We start from the raw sequence: 23,228 nt of genomic DNA, 5'->3' as shown, positions 1-23,228 counted from the left end.
AATATTCATGGTCGACCTACATGTCCCGATGTCGAATTGCAAATCATACCTCCAAAATCGCAAATCACAGATCTTGGCTACTCCCACTGCCGAACACCGGCGTCCAACAGACTTCGCCGTGTCTTGCCCTTCTCGCCGCCGGCACTCTGTCTTGACGCAACCGTGATCACTTCGCAAAACGGATACAACTGGCGCGCGCGAGAGCGCGCAGGCGACCTGTCAACCCGGCCATGCGTGGGTTATGTGGGGGAACCGCGTTCGAAACATAACAGCACCCCCGGTCGTGTGAGGGCGACGGGGTCTCACGGTGCCATTATTACGGGTTGTTTTGCTGCTCTTGCAGTCTGCAGCAAAAAAGAACTGGACTGGTTCAAGACTTGCCATGAGCCAATTGGTCGTCGGCCGGAATGGATGAGATCATTTTCGATGGAACCCCCAACTCCTTTGTGCACACTGCGGGCCCCCCTCGTCCCCTCCGCACACCCTGGCTGGTGCTGTCGATCTTCGACGCCGCGCCATCCGGGGAGCGGGCTGGACTTGCTGGAATCAAGCTTCCCAGCGCAAGCCCCTGCGATAACGGCGGCGGCGGGCAACACGGCAAAGGGCGAGGATGGTCTACGCCCGGACGGTCAGATTTTGGAACTCCGCGCCGCCCGACGAAGACGGTTTAGTTTCGTTGTCAGAATGGGACACTTGCTGCTGTCAACTCAGGAACTTTGATGTGAGAAATCAGGTCAAGAATTCTTTCCGGTCCTTCCAGAGTGCACGACATGGCGCAGTTCTTTTGTCCACATCTCTGGTCGTGTGCGACGACGGAGACGATGGTTGGTACGGAGGTGTGGAGCGATGAGGAGGTCCTCTTGGCCCCGTTCCCAGCCTCTCTTGGCCGAGGGCTGGGCGGGCCAGTCATTCAATCAACCCGAAGTCCGGTTACGCGTCCGAATCCTGGGCCTCCGCTTCCGTGCCTGTCTCCTTCCTTTGCGTTCCTTTCCCCACCGGCCAGCGGTTAAACAGGCCGCGGGAGGGTTGTGCTTCTGGGCGTCCGGAGAGAAGTGCGGCAGCAAAGATACTTCATGGGCGGCTACGACGAAAGGAAGAGGGGCGGGAAAAGGCCATGCTCCGCGTGGGGCGACTGGCACGCGAGACTGCGTATTACTTGCTTCCTATGTGGCATCCTTGCCAATAACGTGTCTGAGAAGAGCGGGAAGACCTCGCAGGGCTTATTTACGGAAAGTCTTCATGGTCCGCAGGGAGGGAGGCCCCTGGGATCAGAAGTTCGTTCGCGAGAATCTCTTAGCCTGTGTCGTGCAATTTAAAATCTGCCCAGACAGACTTTGGGTTTGTCTGCGAAAGACACGAGCTGCAGACATGCACGTCTAGCTCGTGTGGCTGATCTATTGTTTCAACTGCGACACCAAGCTTTTTTCAGGTGAAGAAGCTTATGTACAACGGCGGCCCTCCCTTGGGTTCAAAGTCATGGGGGACCCTCCGACATCAGAGAAGATGGTTTTTTTACTCGGGTTATCTGGGGGTCAGTGCTGTTCAATTACTCGAGTCCGGAAGGGCCAAGCATTCCTGTCAAGTGTCATAGTTATTGAGGTGGCCTGCGCGGACGCGGCCGGCTCCGGAACGGAGGGTGTCCCGTGCTAGGGAGGCCCGACGGAAGAGGACCCTTCCGCGAGCTGCGCCGGATGGGGCCCCGTCGATCCTTAGTCTCTTCTGTATTGTTGGATTTCAGATATATTCGGTCATCATGCCCCCTGAAGTTGGCAACGACACCCTCGCCCCGGGGGTCTCTGGACGCCTCGATCGTAATTTCGAGTGGTCGCAAGCTACTGGCGTTGAACTCAGACGAGCTCTTTGCGACTTATACGGCCCATTCGGGAGTATAAGGGGGTCAAGCATGATCCGACGTAGGCTGCCTTGTGCGCAATGGATTGACTGTGTATAGACAGACTGCGGCATGCAGTTCTAGTCAGGTTGCAGAGCGGCAACTGGAGACGAGAGCCGGCTTCGCTTCGACTGATACTACTCCGCGATCCAGAACTTGGCGAGTTGAGAACTCGTTCTCCAAATGGCATGTGTTCCAGCAACGAGACCGAGGAATGACAGCTATCAACCAGTCTTAGACCTACTTCATTGTTTGCTAATTAAACACCGAAACTGTATGTACTTTGAACTGTCAACCCGCGCCTACCCAGGCAAACACGAAGTTGTGTACAATTATCATGGGGGATTCGTGTCTAGTCACCGGGCTCGCGCGTACATTCGACAACCACGACGAAAACGTATGTCGAGTTTATACAAGCATTACAAGCATTCAAAGGGCCATAACTAAACTCACTATCCGGCTAGATGGTGCTTGTCCTATCCCCAAATGGCCGCCGTGTTTGAGAACGGATACCAGCCTCAAGCCAACAAAACTGCCAAAAAGACATACAACACCAGGCATTCGCCGGTCGTCACCGACCCGACTACTACTCCGGCTCTCATCGGCTTGTCTCTGGGAGAGCGGACGGGATCCCGAATTCTCCGATGGATATGGTCGTATGTGATTTGGTTGTGGCAGGCGACAGGTTATGAGCGAACGTTGGCAGAGCCAGCGGCTGGCGTTGGGCTTGTGGGGAATGCCAATCGCCAAAATGTGGTAGACAGACCCGAGATATACGATGGTGATATTGCGATCCATACTGGGCATTCAACACGTCAGATTTAATGAAAAAGCGATGGCAAGATTATGGTACGTATGATAAGAAAAACCACACCGCCATGGATGAATCAATGTCACAGGCCCGTTAATTGCTGTGCCGCACGCCAGCTGCCGCTTCTGGTAAATGCTCCCCATTTACCAGGGTTTCGTCGCAGATACGTGTAGAATCTGGAAGTGGGCAAACATGGATAATTCGTCTCCAGCCGAGAAGAGGGGTAGGGCGACGTTACTCAATACCCAAGATCTCCCAGGTCGAAATCTCGGCCTTGCAACATTTGAATTTCTCCTGCCCTCGAGCGCACATACGCGTATATTGTCACAAGCGAGATCAGTGTCGAGCGACTCTTGTGTTCACTTTGCCGACCAGTTTTAAATCGGGGCGCCATCACTCGCGCCTGGGAAGAAAAATGTCCGACAACAACAGCCCCACTGCCGCCGCACCCACGGGAACTGAGCGACCCCAGGAGCCCGGTCAGGGAGCTGCCGCCGAGACGACCGCGGCCGGTGCGAATGAGGGCGATGTCGCTGCGGCGGCCGCAATTGCGGCTGAAGAGGTGAGATGTTCCTGAATCGGTCGTGACGTGCGCACACACTGACACGTTCGTTGTAGGATGCGGACGACAACGTATCGCTGAATGGTGTGAGTGGCCGAGAAATCCGGTCCAAAGTGGACAGTCCTTTTGCGAGCAGATGTTAATATCGTGGCTTTCAGGGCAGTGTCGCGCGCTCTACCTCAACCGTCGCAGAATCGATATTTGAGTCCAGGCTGGAGAATGGAAGGACTTACCACAGATACAAGGACGGGAGTATGCGCACATCCGAGCCCTACGAGATCGAGCAAAGGCTGATTCAAGCAGAGTACTGGGCACCTAATGATGACACAGAGCTGGACAGACTCGGTATGGTTTTTTGGTAGGGTATCAGGCTCATCGCTTACAACGCGGCAGACCTTGTACACAATCTCTACCTTCAGACTTTTGACTATGCCCTGGGAACTGCGCCGCCCAATGAAAAGAACTCGAAAGTCGGACGTGTCTTGGATGCCGGCACCGGCACTGGCATGTGGGCGATCGAATTCGGGGAGGACCACACCGATGCCGAGGTGAATGAATCCCACGGCACCTCCAATGCAAACAACACTAATAGTCTGATATAGGTCATTGGCGTTGACTTGTCTCCTTCTCAGCCCGAGTTGTAAGAACCCCAAGGGGTTCCTCTGCGATTAGCTTGCTGACTGCGGCTTTAGTGTCCCCTCTAATGTTCGTTTCGAGATCGACGACATCGAGGAGCCGTGGACTTTCAATGAGCCCTTTGAGTATATCCACAGCCGGATGATGAAGGGTAGCATTCGTGATTGGAGAAAGTTCATCCAGAGTTGCTTCGAGTAAGTTTCCTCGGGTTTGGTACTTCTTCTGACCACTAATCTCTCTGCTATCAGTAATCTCACTCCCGGAGGATATCTTGAGCTGAACGATATCGACTTCTTCCCAAAAACAGACGATGACACCATCCCGAAGGACAGCAAACTTATGCGGGCTTTTTCTCTCTGCTTTGAGGCGCTAGAAAAGCTCGGGTCCCCATTTGAAGACGTCAGCCACTTTGAGAGCATGCTCACAGAGATCGGGTTCGAAGACGTTAACGTGAAACGGTTTAAATGGCCGACGAACTCTTGGCCCCAGGACAAGAAGCACAAGAACCTAGGAGCATGGAACAACGAGAATCTTTCGCCTAATCTGGATGGACTTCTCATGGCTCCGTTGACGCGAGCTTTGGATATGTCCAAAGCAGAGGTTCACATAATTGCGATGGAGGCTCGAAAAGAGCTTAACGACACACGCATCCACGCTTATTTCAATGTGTAAGACTCCCGCAGGCCCCTGGCCCCCCTGCCGTGAAAGCGTTTCTGACATTGCTAGCTGGTCGATCTACGGACGGAAGCCATTGAGAACCGGGGACAGCCAGCCCCCGGTTGCATGAATGGATGCGTTTATGTCGAGGATATGAGGTTATCGGGTCTTTCACTTGACCAGTATCATTTTGGGTAGTAACAAGTAATACACGGTGATTTGGCTTTGGAAAGTGGCATTGCTGTATTAAGCATCAAGATGGGCCTCGCGTCTGAACGTCCTGCGACAAGACCGGGTGTGACTTACATGAGGACTGTCCAAACTGGCACGCACCTACCATGAGACCTTTCGAATACGCCAACGTTGAATGGAGACGATCTTTGAAAGCCTCGGCACCTAGTTGAGGCATTTCTTTGAGGGAATGCCAAACGCCAAAAGATTGACCCATTTGGGCAGGTCATACTGAGTACTCACCGCACCTCCGCCCGGGCATGCAAACGGCTGTGCCCCGGCGGAAGAGGTACCCACTCTTTACCAGCCGTTCCGACAACTCGGCTCCAGTCCCCTCCAAGGTCCCCCTCACAACTCTGTTCCCACTTCTCACCAGCCAACGAATCGTTTTTCCAACCAACTCAAATTCAGGCGAGTTCTCGACCGCCTTTCCACCAGTTCCGAACACAGCCCCATTCCCGGGTGCTCGGAAATCGACCAGACCACCAGGACCACGGAGGCAGCAGCAGCAGGAGAAGAAGCGCCATTTGATTTCTCTGGCTCAACCCACCCGCAGGTACACTCACACACGCACGTATCGCGCGGCCGACTCTACCAGCCATGCCTCCCACAAAGCTCCCGGAATCCGGCAACCCGCTGTAAGTCATTCAAACGCTCTCTCGACTGCTTTTGCTGTTACCCCCCGCAAGATTTGGCTTGCAACTCCCCTTGGCTGCAATGAGCTCCGCCGCACACCTGCCTTATCTCACTCTTGCTCTCACTCTCACCACCACTTCCACAACCGGGGACTGCTCGTCCAGCGCAAGCATGGGCTGCAGGTATCGCGGTGGCTGAGCTCCACGCGTCCAACGTACCCCAACCTCCAAAGGCGGGGAAGCGAAAAAGAAGGGTCTTGAGTTTACCCCGACCTTGCCCATTATTATCGCGCGCCCACGCCTCGGCAGCACCCAAAAGACTAACACATCGCGTCAACAGGGTGTTTTTTGATATCACGCTTGGCGGTATGTGAAGGCCTTGCCTCATTGAGGACCACCAGCTCGGCGGTGCGGGGACGCGAAGGAGGGGAAACGGGCTCGGCGCCGGACGGACTGGTGAACCCGTCGGCCAGACACTATGTCTTGGAAGTCGTGAAGTCAGAAAGCCATTCGCACATCTCGGGCACGTGGACAACCCGCCGAGACGGACGGCCTGGGCTCGAAGGTTCTGTGCTGCATGCACTACCCGCTGCCACCGATCAGGCGGTTCGACAGGGGAGGGTTCCTTCTTATCTTGACTGCTGTCATCGCCGACGAGATCGTGGCGTTGACATTCTCAGCCCCGGCTTGGCTCTTTTTGACTTTCCAGTCTCCGGCGCCCGCTCCTCTTTTCTTCCCTCCCGACCCCGGTCATCCCGAGCCTGCGGGCACATGTTTCCCGGCGGTGTTCGCTGACGTTTTGTGCTGTGTAGGTGAGCCCTTGGGCCGCATCACGTTCGAGCTCTTCAACGATGTTGTGCCAAAGACGGCTGAGAACTTCCGCCAGTTCTGCACCGGCGAGTCCAAGAACGCCCAGGGCCGGCCGCAGGGCTACAAGGGCTCCAAGTTCCACCGTATAGTCAGTTACTCCCCGCAGTCGTGCATGTCGAAACAGAAGCGCGATGAAGTTTGGGAATACAGAGGTGCTAATGGGTTCATGACGTGTAGATCCAGGGATTCATGTGCCAGGGCGGCGATTTCCTGAACGGCGACGGGACGGGGAGCACATGCATCTACGGCACGACCAAGTTCGCTGACGAGAACTTCAACCTGAAGCACGACCAACCCGGTCTGCTTTCCATGGCGGTAAGTTCCCCCATGCGGCCTCCTATGGCGTGATTTTCTCATGTTTCTCTTCTCTACCTAACTTTTCCTGATTTTCGCCCCGTCTATTCTGTCTCAGCCTGGGGGGGTTTGCGGCGATGGCTTCTCGCGACCAAGTTTCACTAACACCGAAATCCAGAACGCCGGCCCCAACACCAACGGCTCCCAGTTCTTCATCACCACCGTCCCGACGCCGTTCCTCGACAACAAGCACGTCGTCTTCGGCAAGGTCGTCGACGGCATGGATGTCGTCAAGATGATGGAAGCCACCAAGACGGGCTACCGCGGCAAGGACCAGCCCAACCAGGATGTGGTCATCGCCCAGTGCGGCGAGATGTAAGCCTTGCAGAGAACGAACGGGTTTTGCAGGAGTCGAGACGACCTACGGGCTGTTAGGGACGCCTCGGGGGAGGAAGCAATCGACTGGAGTCACATGTTTCCCAGGGATATGCCCAACCCCATCATCCCGGCTTAGTGGGAGCCCAAGGCTGGTTTCAGATCCATTGGAGCTTTTCTAGACCTCCCACCATGTATTATTCCTGGACTGGAATTACTAAAAGAGCCGCGGTAGTCGTCTGATGACAAAACATGATAATCGTTTTCGCGCCGTTGCCGACGTGATGGTTCTCTCCGTCCTAGAGCTGAGAAGCTAGACAAGCCTAGATAGCATCCAACTTTCCACGGAGCAAAAACACGCTCCCAGGTACAACTTTTTGTCTTCGTCGTCATGGAGGCAAGCAATCAGCGCTCGCGGATTCGTCCAAGTCCTTGATGTTGCGTGGGATAATATTGCTCTGCGAGCTCAAGCCATGGCCATCAGCCAACCATCCAAGCAAACAAGTCCCGTTGAGAGAGTATTGTCATCCAAACCTTGGCCCATTTCGCATTGATGTCAGCTTTGAGTCATCCCATCTCCATGGATCCAACTCCTGGGTTCATTCAGGTGTGAGCTTGGAAAGCACGCAGTCAGCTTGGATCATGTCAAAGAGGCCAAGGTCAAGCTCACTTCAACTCCCTGGGCGCTTACATTACTGTATCCCATTGAGGTCCAGCTGCGAGAGGATTGAGTCACGGTTCGTCATCACTGATATGTTAGTCACGGTAACCTTGACGTGTCACGAGGCAACAAAGAAGTGATTGTACTTGATTCCATTTGACTACCTACTGGAGCATCTAGCCCAGTGTACTGGCTTCCATCCATGAGTCCCCCGTGCATCCGAAGCCATCCTCCAAGTTTCATCCCACGTCCCTTAAGTGTCGCGTCGAGCCACACAACCTGGAAGGGGGACACCCAAATCTGGAAAGGATCTAGAAAACAAGAAAAGATGAGGCCTCGTGGGAGACCCATATGACCAGAAACATGATAGAATCCTTGAACAGGGACCTGAAAAGTAAAGAAAAAAAAAAGGAAAGAGAGAGGTGGTATCATCCGAAAAGGTCAATCCCCCTTTGAACGCCCCAGCACATGCCAGTACCGTTTGTATGCCCCTCCAATTGTGATGAAAAAACCCGAACCCTTTTCCGTCCCCACCCCATTCCGCCTGGGGTGTATCCTGTAAAATTCAAATGCCCTTCATACTCCGTTGACCTCATGACTGTTGTCCAATTCCGTAACCGTGAATCCGGAGAGGGGGGTTGAAAGAGAAACAATGCCCTGTATCCTTTGTATGTACTGTTTGGCCGATGAAAAATGAAAGAATGCCCAAAAGTGGTATTGCGGCAAGGGTGTTCATGGAATGCGTGGGGTCATAAGCGTCAATGAGTCGTAACGACGAGAAAGGAAAGAAAAGAAACCGGTCGAACCAGGACCGCAATGTGAGAAGAGAAACATTCAAGCAGGGAAGTCGTTGCTGTGAGTGAAGTCTGTTGGTGAGACTGCTGAAAGGATAATGTGGCCCTTCCTCAAGCAAATAACCTCCGTGGCTTAGATGCGAGGGTTGAAGTTCCAGGAGTCCTTGCCGCGGACGTGGCGACCCTTCAGGAAGGGAGTAGGGCTGACCGAAGCGGGAGCAACGCCGTCGACGAACTTGGCAGGGTTGGCAGGGTTCTGCGAAGGAGTCGGGGTCGCCTGAGGAGCGATGGTGACGGTGAGCATCGAATACAGAGTCACAGGAGCGGCCGTGACGGTGACGGTGCGGACCTTGTCGCCAGTGGGCGTGGGAGTAGGCGTGGGAGTGGTCGGGGCAGAGGAAGAGACAACCTTCTCAGAGCCGTTACCGGGAATGGTCGAGTTGCTGGGGGTGTCGTCGCCCTTGACGTCAACCTGGAACTGGTTCTGGATCTGGTCCTTGACGGCGATGGCGTTGTAGTTGGGCTTCTCAGGGAAGTTGAAGGCGGCCAGCGCGTTAGCTTGCTGCTTGTTGGAGGTAGAGGCAGAGGCAGCGTTGGCGCTCTTGACGAGGGCCTCTCCCTGGACCTTGATGGTGGAGCAGCTGGAGTAGATCTCAGCGGTCGTGACATCATCAGAGGTGACGGCACGCTTGTCGCCCGTGAAGCCGGAGGGGAAGTCGGCGAACTGGCCATTCTTGGAGTTGGCGACGGCAGAGGCCTTCAGAGTAGGCCAGGACCAGACCCAGTAGAGAGTGTACTCGGAGTTCTGGGCAACATCCTCGGGGAGCTGGACAGCCGACTGGCACCAGATATCGGCTCCCATGGGCTGGGCAGCTGCATGGGGGAACTTCGCCTGACGGTCGGTGGAGATGGACTCGCCGTTGACCTGGTAGCACTGGCCATCGTCGTAGTTGCGGGTAGCCAAGAGCTTGCCACGGGCATCACCACCCTTGCCATCAGCAGTCCACTGGCGATGAACGTCGAAGAGAGTATCGTTGGCTCGGGGGTTAGTGGTGCCATAAACGAAGACAGTACCGCGGTTCAGAGGCTTGTTGGGGGGGTTCTCAGGCTTGGTGACGTGACCGTTCTCCTGGTAGCGGAGGGAGACGTAGTCGCCGGGAGCAGCGGTCAGGTGAGGGAACTGAGCGTTCTGGGTGCCCTGAAGGTTCTGCTTGCAAAGGTTGAAGCCCTCGTTGGGGATGCGGTTGGTGAAGGCCTCGTCGTTGAAGGAGGCATCACGACCGTGCCAGCCGTTGGAAAAGCCAGCAGGGCCGACAAGAGTGCCATTTGCAGCGACACGGTTGAGCTGCTCAACCCAGGTGTGGGAGCTGGCAAGCTGAGGCGCGCCCAGCAGGCAGGCAACGACGAAAGCAAGAGTGTTACTGCGCGCCATTGTGAAATTCGTGATGTGGGTGTGAGTGGTGTGAGAAAAGTGAGGGGATAAGGGTATTTGTGTTGATGCTGAGGATCAAAAGATGATTCTTGTGATGGGCCTGATTCTGGAAATGTGAATCAGGGAAGTGTTTTGTGAAGATCACAAAAAAGTGAGTGATGGGCTGAGAAAAATAAATATTAGGGCTGGTTGTTGTGAACAACGGGAGGTAGGTGAACAAACCAAGGGAGGCAGGGTCTAGCGCGGGAAAGAGCGTCTGCTGGTCGAGTCTTCCAGAAGAATCGAAGTTGGGTTGGCTGATTTGTTTTTTGTTTCCTGCAGGTTTTTGAAAAGAAGATAAAACTTTTTCCAGAAGTTGTAAGGAAGAGGTCTAGGCCAGAAATACTGAGTTGAGGTGGCCGAGACTGAGAAGTGAACAGAGCAAGTCTGAATGGAAGGTTGTGTGAGAGAAGGGTTGTGTGAGTGGTGGCCGAGGCGTAAATTTGTTGTTGTGATTAAGACGTCCGGCGCAGTCAGGTACCAGCTGAGTCAAGAACTGAAGAGGGCCACGAAAACAGGAAATGGGCGGCCGTCTTTGTGTACTACATGCGGTCGAGGCCAGCAGTCGATTCTATCTCTTTCTTTCGGTCGAAGTGGGGCGGCGGTAGAGGTGAATTCGAGCGTCGAGGTCAGGTGAGAGGTGAGAGGTGAGGCGAGCGAACAGTCGAGTTGATCCGAGGAAGGAACAATGGAGGGTTAAAGGCAGGAGGCCTGACTTCCTCAAGCGCGTACGACAAAGAAGCGACGGAGATTAAGGTAGGGCGGTCTCGATAACAGGCCTCAAGGGAAAAGGGAAATAATGCGATTGTTTCTGCCTTGTTCGTCCCGAATTAGCGAGGCGGTGGCCAGCACAAGAAGAAAGAGGCGTTGATGGCGGGTGGGTGAGGAGATGAGGTCAAGACCGTTTTGGGATGCGAGGCCCAGGTTGGGTTTAATATCACGAGCGTGTCACCACACGACGAGCTGCCGCCTTACCCATGCCATCCCTACCGTCACTCATCTGCCTAGACTCATGGGTTTTTCTGCACTCTACATCTCTCGGCCGCTGCAGGGTGGGCGAGCGAGCCATGATCGACGGAGAAGGGACCCGAACGACAGGCAAACACCCATGCGGCGCATCTTGGAAGTCGCGATCCAAAACGACAGCAGTGGAGGCACGCGGGCGGGATGGCACTCGGACAGGGGGATTCTGGCCAAAGAGCGTGCAAAAGCACTCGAATGCCGGGGGGCCGGCCATAGGGTCGGACGGGTCTCGTTATGGGACGAAGAGCCAGGGAAAAGAGCGCGTGTTTCTGATGGGGAGTGCTGGGCGCCAGTCGACGTCGTTGCGAACAAGAGCCCCGGGTTGGTGTTTGACAGGGAAGGGTTGAGGTTGAAGTGCGAGTCTTGGCACCGATACTTTGCGAGTGCAGCTGCAGCAGCAACAACGTTGACTGACGGGAGATGGCCTGCGCTACACGCTTGTGTGGATAGAATACGTACTGATGTGGGTGGGAGGGTGGGTCGGGGTACCTGGCACTAGGCCCAAGTGGGGACGTTGGCTCGTAAGTACCGTTCTGCGCTGCTCTCCCGCCGCAAGGTACCGGTCCTCGTGGGGTTGCAGCGATCTTGACTCTTGGGTAGCCGCCACGCTTGCCTTGGAAACCAGGGGTTACCAGCGAACGCCGAAACATGTAGCCTCCCCGCACAAATTGTATGGCTGCGGTACCTCGGTCGCGATGCTTCACAGCAAAATCTGGAACAAGGGGCTCGCGCTGCTCTGAGGATCGATGCACCTCATCCAGTCAACCAGGTCCATGCGGCCCCTGCCCAAATTAAGCGAGCTCCAGACGCAAGGGTCCGCTACCACCTCGACTGGCAGGCGCCGCCTGCACCTTGCGGCGCCTGCCAAAATTGGCATCCCAAGAAATGAAAGTCTGGACTCCTCAGTCAGTCACTCACTCAAGCAGTCGGGTTGAGATGCATCGCTGCAGGCCATTTTTCTTCTTCCCCTCGCTACCTGTTCTCAGTAACGTACCTTAAGGTACCGTAATGGGTCCCCGAGCTCTTGACTCAGCCACCGCTTCTTTCCATCTTTACCGCGCAGCCAGAGATCATGGGTCTGCCCGTGTGCTCGATTGGCTGCCGTTGGCGCACACTGCCGCCGGAAGTGACGGCGAGGTCTAAAACGGAATTTGAAAAAGAAAGGACCGAAATCTCTCTGCCAAGACCCGAACCCACAGGCTGTTTTCTCGTCGTCTCTTGTCCGGGCGACTAGACTACAGCGTCTCGTGCCGGCACTCCCAATGGCAATTGCCAAATGCCTTGTTTGAAGCCAAGAATCCCAGTCTCTCTTGCCGCGGATGGAGTCGCGGATATACAAGAATTCAACCCACCTCGGAGCTTCGACCAACTCCAAATTCCCACCCATCACCCGTCACCATCCATGACCCGACCAACTCGACGAACGCTAGCGTCGCCGCATCCCAGCAGCATCATCCCAGCAACATCTTGCTCACTCAATAACCTTACGTCTCCTATCTTGCGCGATTCTTCGCACCTTGGTCGTGTCAGATGGACCGAGTACGGCCACCAACGATATCTGCTGTCAGTCGACTTCACATACTCTCTTGGTACATGCTGCAGAAAGCTTGGGCCTGGATCTGTACGCTAACGTCAGACGGCGTCTAGAAGCAGAACCCAAAGACGAGAAGCAGGAGGGGGAAAAGACTTCAAGTCGACGCGAAACACGGGCCCACGACCCCTACCTTAGCACCCAAACACCAAGCCAACGATACCCAGTCTTGTCTTGTCTGGAGATTGTCACCTTCGCCTCCGTGCTCAATGCTCTAGAACCCAAATCTTTCGCCCGCCCATTCTCAACCCCCCCAGTCTGCGATCCCTGACGAGCGTCCATGATCTTCCTCCCCAACCCTCGAGGGCAGGAAAGTGCTCGTCTATCCTCGCTCTCGTGGGCCCCCGGTGGTGGTGGTGGGAATTTTGCAAATCCTCCCACACGTCTCATCGTCTGTGCGCATCCCCCGTCCACTGCAACCACTTGGACGTTGGGGCTATTCTTCGCCGGCTCCACAGCCACTAAAGCCCGCCCGCCGCCCGCTCCCCGGCGCGCCATCTCCGGATCACGGCTCCTTTCAAAATCGTGGCTGTGAGGCCTAGTCTTGACAGCGCTTGTCGTTGCCGCCGCAATCTCACCTCATGCCATCCATTGGACATCACAATCTCTTGGGAAAAGAAACATCGTCAACGGACCGTTGCGCGATATCTCTGCATACATACCAAAAGACTCACCGGCCCATATGGCCCCTATTTCGCCACCACCGTTCTCGCGATATCACACACCTCGGTCGCCAGTGTTCAGACAAGCAGCGTTTCATCTCGCCTGCCGTCCATGTTGTTCAGACCACACACTCAACACACTGCACACGCACTCGCACTCCAGTCCAATCCCCCCTGTGTGTCCGTCCCAACCCCCAAGTCAGAAAGAAAAACCCTGCGAACATCTTTTCTGGTTCCCACTGATCATCTTTTCGCTTCCAAAGCACGTCGACTCCTCCACCCCGCCCCGCCCACTTCTCGAGATGGTCCTTTCGCCTGCTGCTGCAGTATCCACGCGTGCACACTCCGCATATTTCGTGCTTCGAGTGAAACATTTCCAACTCCACGAATCTCCGTCCCACCGTCCAACCGTCACAGCGATTGATCCTCCTAGGAGATCGTTATCCACCGTCCAGCGACTAAACGCCCCGACGGCCCCCGGGCGGCAGCGCGTGAGTATTACGACTGTGGTCTCCAATTAGCGACAGCAAAGTAACGTGAGCGAAACGGAGGAACCACAGCTACGCAAAACGCAAAACATCAGGTCTTGGCAGCCCATCGAGGATCGTCTGATCTTTAAGCTTCCATCACCTCAAACGCTGATGAGGACAAGAAAAGAGACAGACAGAGAGAGAGAGAGAGATGACCCCACAGAGATTGCAATCCAATCCCCCTACCCCGACTGACGACGACGACGGACCAGGGAACGTCCCTTTGGCTGAACCACGTTCTCTGCGTTTCATCTCATCACCTGCAGAAGCTCTCTGAACCACTCGCTCGTCCGGACAATAGGCATGACAGGAGAAACAAGACATTTGTCGGGCCAATGCAACTGCGAGGTAGAAACCGAGTCAATTCTTTTTTTGTTACCCGCTTGTTTTTGCGTGGTGGTGGTGTGTGTGTGGTGCGCAGCAAACACATGCCATAACTCTCTCTCTCTCTGTCTGCTTCTCTCCCACCTGCATTATGGTATCAAAGGGTTCTTCTTTTCTATACGTCAAAACACATTTCCGTCCCTTCCCAAGATACCTTTCTTGAGCGTTTCACACATGAGTCGGCCGTCAATCATCCCACCCCCATCAACCTTCCCAACCCCCTTTTCTTTTCTCTCATCCTTCGCGCCTCAGATATCCCACCGCGCAGTCCACACGTGCATGTTTCCCGAGGTGATGTTACATTCTTCGTCTGCCGCTGTCGGCCGACCATGAGATGTTTCAGTCCCAACTCCGATGTCCGTGACTACCCTCGTCCATGACGGCTGCCGGCGCTCGGTGATGCACCAGCTTCTGAATGGCGGTCGCGGGGAAGTTCTCCCGGCTCTCCATGTCCAGGCTGTTGGAGCGTGCCCTCTTCCTGCTGCCAGTGAGGGACTTGAGCGGGCTGATCGAGTCCAGGGAGGGCAGCCCATCCGCAGGTGACCATCCGGACCTGCCGTCCGTGCCGGCCACGGCAGCGACTGCCGAGACGGCCTGGGCCCACGGCTGCTGGTTCCAAGCCTGGTGTTGGTGGTGGTGGTGGTGGTGGTCTTTGCTGCTATCTCCTGCCCACAGGTTGGAGTTGGCCGCCGTGGCGCGTTGGTTCTCGTTCTGCCACTGCTGCGTCTTTGCGTCCGATGCTGCCTCGCTCCATCCGTTCCACTGGGGCAGGCTGTGGAAGGAGGGCGCGGTGTCCCACTCGGAGATCCCCTCGCAGTCCGCGTCGTCGTACACGCCGACGCCCACGCCATTTGAAACCTGGATGCCCGCCGTCGCTGACAGGAACGGGTCGGCCGGGGTCGGCGCCATGTCGGTGACCAAGGTGCTCTGGCTGTCCATGGACGTCGTGCAAGTCCCGGCCAGGAAGTCGAGTTGATGGTGCGACCCGCCAGCCAGCTCGTGGCTGCCGTCGTAGCTGCTTGCGTAAGACGAGTGGATGGATGCCGTCGGGGGAGGCGTGGCAAGTCCGTGTGAGAAGCTGTCCATGAGGCCGAGAGTGCCGGTTGATGCGAGGCTCGGCAGCTGGCCAGGCATGGTGACGGACTCCCAGGCAGAGCTCATGTTGTCGTTCATGACGGCGGCAAGGTGGTGAGAGTAGGGGGGTGTGGGGGCCATGAGCATGTCGCGGCTCGGAGCGGCGGCGGGGTTGACGCAGACGTTCTGTTGATGGGCTTGCGAGACTGGGTCGAGCGCCGTCAGGAAGCGCCAGGTCGTGCCGGGGGGGTTGAAGACCCGCTTGGGTCGGCCTCCTCCTCCGCGTCGAGAGGAGCCAGTGTGCTCGTCGCCTTCCTCGTCCGCCGGGCGCTTACCCTTCTGCGCCGCCGGCTTCTCGAAGATGGGGTTCCACTTGTCGTCGAAGGCGTGGATGGTGCGGAACTTCCAGAGGATGATGCCGCGGCGAGTCCAGACACGACGGTCAGCGTTGTTGTCCGGTGGAGCAGACCAGAGCTCTTGGAACATGCCGACCTGCTGGATCAGCTCTGCCGTGGTGCGCTCTGCCTCGAGGGCGGCCTCTTCGGCGGCCTTGACCCTCTCGTCGTCATCCTCAATCTTGGTCTTGTTCTCGACCGGCTCGAGGTATCCGGCGCAGGTGCTGAGGATACTCGCCCACTCGGCTGCGGGGAACGGGACTCGCACGTCTTGTCTGGGGCGGGAGCGGCAGTCGCAGTCGAACTTATTGTCTTGGCATCCGGGCCTGTGTGTGTACTGCACACCGACCTCGCTCGTCTGCTCGACCACGCAGGGCTCGTTCTCGCCACGGCGGAGTTCCTCCGGTCGCGCGAGCTTGGTGACGCACTTCCACCTGTGGTTTTGGAGCGCAGGCTGAGAGATGCTAAGCTCAACGAAGCCGTTGAGCTCGGAGCCAGCGGGAAAATTGCTGCGGGGATGGATCTCGAGAGTCACAGTCATCTCCAGGATGTCAAGCCATTTGTTGTCGGCGATGGCGTACTCGAGCGACTTGTGCAGAGGGGTGAACTTGGCTTCCCATTCCTGAGACAGCTCTGTCACCGCCGCAGATTCCTTTTGCGCAAGCTCGCGGTTGTACTCGTGCAGAAGAACGCTGCCGTTGAGGCCGCGAGACAGGCCGTCTTCCTTGTGCAGGTTCTTCTCCAAGTGGGGGTAGTACTCGTGGTCGAGGAGTTTGCCGTTCTGGTCGTAGGCGTCGCCGTTTTCCTCGATCCTCACGCCGGACGAGGCAACGAAGATCCAGGCCGTCTTGGGACGCATGACAACGAGAGAGTCCATGGCCAGAATCTGGGCAAAGTACTCGTAGTTGGGTCGGACGTCCGGGAGACGGCTTTCGGAAAGGGCAATCAGGACTGGGTTGTCTTTGAAGGAGGCCATTTCCAGGTTGTCCTTAAGACGGGCCTCGCTCTTGTCGGGATCCTTGACGAAAAAAAAGTGATCTACATGATGTGAGTTCATGGTCGAGTTGGCCCAGTAAAATTGACTTACAGCATCTGTGCTTCTCAAACATTTTCTTTACAACTTGAATGTGGCTGGATACTTGCTTTCGTTTTCTCTCCTCAGCCTTCTGCCCGGGCTGCAAGCTGCAGCAGTAGGCAATCCAGAGATACTCGCTGATGAGCATGTTGCGCCCAAATTGCTTTCCTTGCATGCTATACTTCTTCCTTCCCATGTGGGGAATGATAAGCAGTGCTGGATGCCTAAGTTAGAGGTACGTTGAGTTCTCCAGTGGAAGGAGACTTACAGTCAAGGAACGCATCCTCCAGTACACGAGGCCAAATTTGCTTTTCATTGGGGTCTTTCTGGTCCTGCTTGTCCCGGTAAGGGCGAAACTCGGGAGCATAGTAGATGGGGTTGATGTCGTGTCGTCCTCGTCTCGCAGCTAGGTGCAGAGCATCGGGCCTCCGAAGGCTACCACTGCTCCGGTAGCTTGCCCCAGCTTGCGAAGGCACGACAGGAGGAGTAGGGATGTTGGTAAGCCCCGGAGAGAAGAGGCCCAAAGGGCTGTTGCGGCACGATGAGGCCAGACTTCCCAAGTGAGATCCAGTCTGGGCGTTGCCCGTTGACTCCCTCAGTGGCTGCCTGCCGGTTGGTGTGCATCGTCTGCTATCGTAGCTGTAGACAGGCGAAGGGGAGTAACGCTGAGATGGGAGAACGGGGCGCGGATGCTCCATATTGAATCTCGTTACGCTTCTTCTTGCAGCGTAACGTTCGTTACTGGGTATGTCGATGACGGATTCCGGCGATGTGGTAAGGTTCGTTTCCGTTCTTTCTCAGTATCGTCCCCCACTGGAGTCTGGGGAACGGTATGCGTTGGCGAGGTCGACTGAAATGTAAACGGATTCCTTGAGAAGAACGGAACCCCTGAGAGAAAGAATGGAGGATGGGAGGCAAGAAAGAAAAGGAATGACTCTTCAGGAATTTCGCGGGGCTGGACAGGGTTTTGTTTGTGTTAAGAGAAGGGCAGGGACATGTGCAAGCTCGTTTTTTTGTGTCTTCGTCCAATTTCGCCCCGGGGCAAGATTCCTCGGGAAGCTATACAAAATACGGAAAAGAGTGGAATGAAGCGGAATGATGGGAAAGTGAGAGTGAGTATGGTGTTTTGCCGATAGGCGAAACGAAAGGAGTGTGAGGGTTTGAATTCCGCAGCTCCCAGCTGGTTGTTGTGATGGTTCCCGTGCTCTTGCTTTGTATGACCAGAGCCAAGGGTGAGCAGGCGTGGAAGAACACTGGTCGACAGAAGAGACAGATTGGTGGTGCTTGAAAGGAATGGCACTGGTATGGGATGTACGTCAATATAAGTTCCTGAAGTCAGGTACACCCGCTCGAGGTCTGACAGAGGGGAGGCGAGGGAACGGGTGAGATCGTTGAAGGCCAGTACCAAAACACACCCGCAGCTTGCCGAAAGAGCAGAAGGTCTGAGAGAGATTGTCAACGTTTGGTCGAACACGCCGGGGTCCAGATCGATGTCAACACACCCCTCATCTTAGCCCTCTGCTTCATCGTCCTCCTCTTCCATTCCCCAAGCATGCCACGTCTGGGGCCTTGGGCCCAGCCCTGTTCCCTTCAGGGCAGAAAATAGAGCTTGTGGTCCACGGTCTCCCCACATGAACTGCCAGTGCTCGGAAGAGGGGGAGAGGAGATCCCACTTTTCCCGTACTTGAGAGGCCTGGATCAGCTGATAGAAGGGAGGTACCTGGTGGGGGAAACAGAGAGAAGTATGCACAGAATGACAGTGAACAGGTGAGGCGTTGAGGCGCAGAGGGTAAGCTATCCGCCAGTATGGTCGGAACGAGGCTCCGGAGGGGAGCTGGACAGGATGCGAGGGGAAGGATAGAGGGCGGGGCTCATTTTGGTAAGAGGATGGAGCACAGGCAGGGCTGGAGACATGCCTGGTCGAGGAGAGAGAGAGCGAGGAGAGAAAGAATTCAATCGGGCAAGTTAGGGAGAAGGGTGCGAATAGCGTGGCGGTAGACTCGATTCAACACCGCCAGAACCTGACTGACATGACTTGACAGCTTCATCGAGGTCGATGGGAAAAGGCCGTTGGTTCCCTTCGCCCTGGGACGGACCCAAAAGTGTGTGTGCATGTACGTACGTCGACTTCGACAAGGGTAACCCCACATGGAAAATCGTGAAGCTAGTTGAGCTGGAGGGGTGGCCGAATCGAGGCAATGGCATGCAAGGGGGTTGGTCGAGGAACGTTTGCTCATGGGGACAGATCAACTTGGGTCTTGAAGTGCGATTTGGTAGATCTGCACGTACCATCCACCCACCACCACCTGCACCAGTACGACTTGCCGGCCACATCTGTCTATCAGCTGTTGCTATTTTGGCTTAGAGAGAAGGTCATCCATAGAGGAAAGGCAAGACCACACGCATGGCTGGAGAGAGCGTGTGGCTGTTTCGTGGTGCCCACCCAGAACTCCCCGGAGCCTTGCGCGGGATCGGAGAGCAACGGAGAGAGGGCTGGAAAATCAGCACGTGGAGATAAAAACAGACAGAGATAAAGGGCATAGCGCACCGGGCTCTGGCATGCTGCCATGATTGGAAAGAGACAAAGCTCAAGAAAGGGGAGAGACGCATTCCTGCCAGCGGGGCAAAGGAGGCGAGGGTGGCCAGAGGTCGATGATGAGGAACCCAAAGTTTTGGATAGCGTTTTGTTTTGTTTTGCCCCTTCATCATACTCACCAGTGTTGATGATCTTGATCATGACGGTGATGGGGGATGGCAATGAACCTCGCACTTGAAGCTATTGCCATTGCTGTTTGGGTGCACGGAGGCAGCTAGGAGCATATTGAACAGTAAGCCGCCCTCTGCAACCCCACCGTTGGCCGCCTCCTTGGTTCCCGTCTCTGCATGATATGGGGAAAGCCAATAGCGGGACGGATTATTTCTTGCAGGAGGGAGGTAAAATTGGTCAGAAGGGAACAAGGGCGAAAAGGGCAGGGCGGGGTGCGATCGGGCAGATCAAGTCTCGGAGCTAGGGATGACCAAGACAGACGTGCGTACAGAATCACAAATCTGGGTAGACACTGGACTTAAAGAAAATGTATGACCCTCCAAGGGGCAAAAGCAAAACCTACGAATTTGAGTACAATGTTACTCGGGTCCACTGCGTGGGAAAACTTGGAATAACACAACACATGATACCATCGATGAGGAGCAGACTGGCGCGAAGCGTTGGGTGCCGTAACAGAGGCACAGATGGACTGTCTTTTAGATTTATTTAGTTCTCGAATCATTTCCCTTTTCACATATCCATCTCGTCGGCATTTTCGCCGATGTTGACCTTCTTCCTGCCCTGGCCCATGAGCTGCGAAAGGGCAACCTTGCTGACCTGGCCACCGATCTTGCGCTGCATCTTGGCAATCTCCTCCTCGGCATCGACTGCCTCCGCCTCGGCGTAGTCGAGAACAAGCTTGCGGCCCAGCAAATGGGTGTCTCGCAAAGCGTTGAGCGCGTTTTCCGCCTCCCGAGGGGTGACAAACTCCGCAAAAGCAAAACCTCTGGTTGAGTTGCCGAACTTCTTGGGCAGGCGCACAGCTCTGAGCTGGCCATAAGTGCTGAACAGCGTGCGAATGTCCTTTTTGGTTGCCTCGAAGGGCAAGTTTTTGATGACGATCTTGGTACGCTGGCCCGCCGCCTTGCGAGCCTTGTCTTCCCGGCGGCGCTCTTCCGCCGCATCCTGGCCCTTGTGGGAGGCCTTGACGGCGAGGGTGTGACCGTCGAGGACAAACCCATCCATTGATTTGAGAGCCGTTGAAGCCTGTTCCTTTGTCTTGAAGACAACAAAGCCGAATCCCATACTGAGCACCTGTCCTGGCTTCTTGGGATCCATCTTTGTCTTCACCCTAGCGGACACAAAACCGTCCAACGGTTTAAACGTCTCGGCCAGCTTCTCCGTCGTGGTGGAAAAGTTCAGGTTTCTGACAAACAGCGACGTTGTCTGAATGTCTGCCTCGCCCTGCTCACCACGCTCCAGAAGCTCAGTAACGCTGAGCTTCTGCACGCCTACGGGCCGATCTTCCTTGCCCTGCATAATGTTTACTGAGGCATCATTCTTGAAAAGGTCCTTAGGCCCCTTCTCCAAGAACAGGACGGTGTCCTTGATCCGCCTGTAAGCGAGCTTGGCAAACGCTGCTTTAGCATGTGCGGCCTGGGCGAACTCGACGATGGCAATGGTCCCACTCGGTGGCATCAGCACTCTCAGGACAGTGCCGTGCTCCTCAAACATGGTCCTCAGCTCCTCCATCGTCGTCCCGAAGGGGAAATTCTTGACCAGAATGGTCGTGTCGCCCCGCTTTTGTGACTTGAAGGCATCGAGATCTACGCCATTCGATGCAAAGTATGCCTTAGTTTCCTGGATGATCGACGTCTCGGCGATGGCCTGCTTGACACCGGCGTCCGCCGACGTGGGATCCAGCAGTTCTGATTTAGACACACCCAGGCGGCTGGCGACTGAGGCGTTGACAGCGTCCTGGTTCATGTACAGTGAATTCCAGTTGAAGGAGCTAGACGCAGCCTCCGCCTTCTTTCGGATCAGGTTTTGCTGTTTCAAGGGCAGCTTGGAGATTGCAAACTCGTCCAGCCCTGTGTTGCGCTTTTCCGCAGCGGGCAAGATGTGTAGAAGTCGCCCTTGAAAAGTCTGACCATCCGAGGACTGGAATGCGGTGACAGCAGAGTCGGCATTCGTGAACTGGACCATGGCATAGCCCTTGCTTGCGCCAGTAGCAGTCACCGGCAGATGTACCTGTCCAGGAGATTAGCAATCGAGTCTTGTCATGAAATGTCCATGAAAAGCCGAGGAAGTAAATCATTTTTCAGAAAGTCAATGCATCTACTAAAATACTGATCCAAGGTTCGCATCAAACATCATTCGATGTCAGCTGTCCCTATCTGGATTCATCACATGATTGTTGGGCACAGTGGCGGTTTCAAACGTAAAAAGTATTGCTGCTTACCTCTTGAAGCTCTCCGAATTGCTCGAAGTGCGCCCGCAAGTCCTCTTCGTTGACACTGTAAGCTAGGTTACGCGCAAAAAGTCTGGAGGTTCGCTTGATGGTGGCAAGGGTGTCGTCCTCGTCTTCCGCAGCCTTCTTCTCAGAGGGGGCCGGGGCGTCGCCGGCTCCAGCTGGACTTTCTGTCTCGGCTTTCTCGGAGGGCTCCACGGGTTCCTCGTGGATGACCGCGGATGCGCTTCCGACTGTCTCTTGATTGTCTCGTTGAGCTGAGGGCTGGGGTACCGGCTGGGGTACCTCGTCATCCACGAGGTCCAAAAGACGGTTCGTCCTCGAACGGAGCCAATCATCGTCTGTAGTTGCCGCGTTGTTATTGACACCAGCAGCGGGGACAGCACCCTCCTCCTGAGTCGCGTCTGGCTCAGGGTCGGCGACAGAGGCAGCGTCCGGCATGGGCTCGTCCTTTTCAGGCAAAGGCTCCGCGGGGCGCTGGTCTCCCTTCTGTGCCTCCCTCATCTGCCGTTTCTCAGGCCGAGCCGGGATGGCCTCATATTCATCGTCACTTTCGCCATCTTCAAGCAACTTCTTCTGCTCTTTAACAGCAGCAGGGGCCATCATATCCGCCATCTCATCGGCAGCAGACTTCTTCCCAGGCTGAAAGACTGACAAGTACTCGCGCAGCTTGGGATTGGATTCATCAACCTCCTCGCGCTTGCGCTTCTTTTTCGAGCCATCATCCTGCTCGGCGCTAGGTGGTAGAGGGGCTGCTGAATCTGACATCTTCGCCACAAATGACGGCCCGCTCACCCCCCTCGTCTTTTGAAGGGCGGGATCTGCAATCTGAAATGGCAAAGACGTAAGCATATAGGGGTCATAGTGTGTTTACCTGGAGGTTTCTCCAACGTACCGGCCTTGCAAGTTCAACATTGATTCTCGACATGCGGACGTAAGACTTGTTGAAGTACTTGACCGCCTTGGCAGCAACGTCCGGAGTCTTGTATCCAACATAGCCGATCCTCCTCTGTGGGATGACTTTGACGTCGGTCACTTCGCGACCACCAGCCGAGAAGTGCTTTCGAAACTCGGCATCGGTGATCTTGGGTGGCAGCCCTCTGACGAAGATGCGGGAGGTCTCCAATGCAGGAGTGGCAGCGTCGGTGCTAGCCATGGTGTAAAAGAAAAGGGTATCTCAGAAACAAAGAACACGTTGATAAGAAAGAGGAAGAGATATTATGAGCGTAGACTGCTCTGGGATGTTGCTGCTATAAACCCAAGGCCATGCTGTCGAGAGTGTGAAGAAGAGTGTAGAAGGATTTGTTGACATCCAAGATGCGAACGGGACTTGTCTCGAAGTTTTTTTTTCCGTCCCCAGTTGCTCTTATCGCTATCAACATGTGACCTGCCCCGCAGTACCCACATAGACCGTGGCTGTCAACGGTTTAGCGCATGACTGAGGTGCCGGGAAGGACGCATGGCCCGTGCCCATGGCAACCCGACTCGACCAAATGGGACCCTTCCCGTCGCGGGCACTTTGTCAGTTTGGCCAAAACACGCGACGATACTTGCTTTTGACAACATTCAACAAACCCAATTCGCCGTATCAAGCCCGTCAGTGTAAGTG

General features: G+C 55.5%; 5 protein-coding genes across 5 annotated transcripts; 2 read left to right on the top strand and 3 right to left on the bottom strand.

Annotated features, from left to right (window-relative positions):
* Positions 1-3,117: 3,117 nt before the first annotated feature.
* Positions 3,118-4,687, top strand: LAE1-5 (Secondary metabolism regulator LAE1; the record flags this gene model as incomplete). Its single annotated transcript, XM_036642677.1, has 8 exons — positions 3,118-3,264; positions 3,321-3,350; positions 3,423-3,609; positions 3,658-3,812; positions 3,867-3,904; positions 3,957-4,094; positions 4,149-4,568; positions 4,627-4,687. 8 exons carry the CDS (start codon positions 3,118-3,120, stop codon positions 4,685-4,687), a joined length of 1,176 nt encoding a protein of 391 aa, XP_036492327.1.
* Positions 4,688-5,388: 701 nt separating this feature from the next.
* CYP3 (Peptidyl-prolyl cis-trans isomerase H) lies at positions 5,389-6,966 on the top strand (the record flags this gene model as incomplete). Its single annotated transcript, XM_036642676.1, has 5 exons — positions 5,389-5,426; positions 5,764-5,789; positions 6,236-6,381; positions 6,471-6,608; positions 6,766-6,966. The coding sequence occupies 5 exons, from the start codon at positions 5,389-5,391 to the stop codon at positions 6,964-6,966; spliced, it is 549 nt and encodes a 182-aa protein (XP_036492340.1).
* Positions 6,967-8,550: 1,584 nt separating this feature from the next.
* CGCS363_v010826 (uncharacterized protein) lies at positions 8,551-9,849 on the bottom strand (the record flags this gene model as incomplete). Its single annotated transcript, XM_036642675.1, has 1 exon — positions 8,551-9,849. The coding sequence occupies one exon, from the start codon at positions 9,847-9,849 to the stop codon at positions 8,551-8,553; it is 1,299 nt and encodes a 432-aa protein (XP_036492341.1).
* A 4,568-nt stretch (positions 9,850-14,417) lies between these two features.
* abaA (Conidiophore development regulator abaA) lies at positions 14,418-17,320 on the bottom strand (the record flags this gene model as incomplete). Its single annotated transcript, XM_036642674.1, has 3 exons — positions 14,418-16,585; positions 16,635-16,838; positions 16,891-17,320. 3 exons carry the CDS (start codon positions 17,318-17,320, stop codon positions 14,418-14,420), a joined length of 2,802 nt encoding a protein of 933 aa, XP_036492338.1.
* Positions 17,321-19,899: 2,579 nt separating this feature from the next.
* On the bottom strand, positions 19,900-22,775 carry mrd-1 (Multiple RNA-binding domain-containing protein 1; the record flags this gene model as incomplete). The annotated part of the gene is made up of 3 exons (XM_036642673.1): positions 19,900-21,399; positions 21,611-22,447; positions 22,515-22,775. The coding sequence occupies 3 exons, from the start codon at positions 22,773-22,775 to the stop codon at positions 19,900-19,902; spliced, it is 2,598 nt and encodes an 865-aa protein (XP_036492339.1).
* Between the last annotated feature and the right edge of the window lie 453 nt (positions 22,776-23,228).

The sequence above is a fragment of the Colletotrichum siamense genome, assembly GCF_013390195.1.
Source record: "Colletotrichum siamense strain Cg363 chromosome Unknown KSG_Cg363_contig07, whole genome shotgun sequence".
Classification (NCBI taxonomy): Eukaryota; Fungi; Ascomycota; class Sordariomycetes; order Glomerellales; family Glomerellaceae; genus Colletotrichum; species Colletotrichum siamense.
This window is presented reverse-complemented; position numbering and strand designations above follow the sequence as displayed.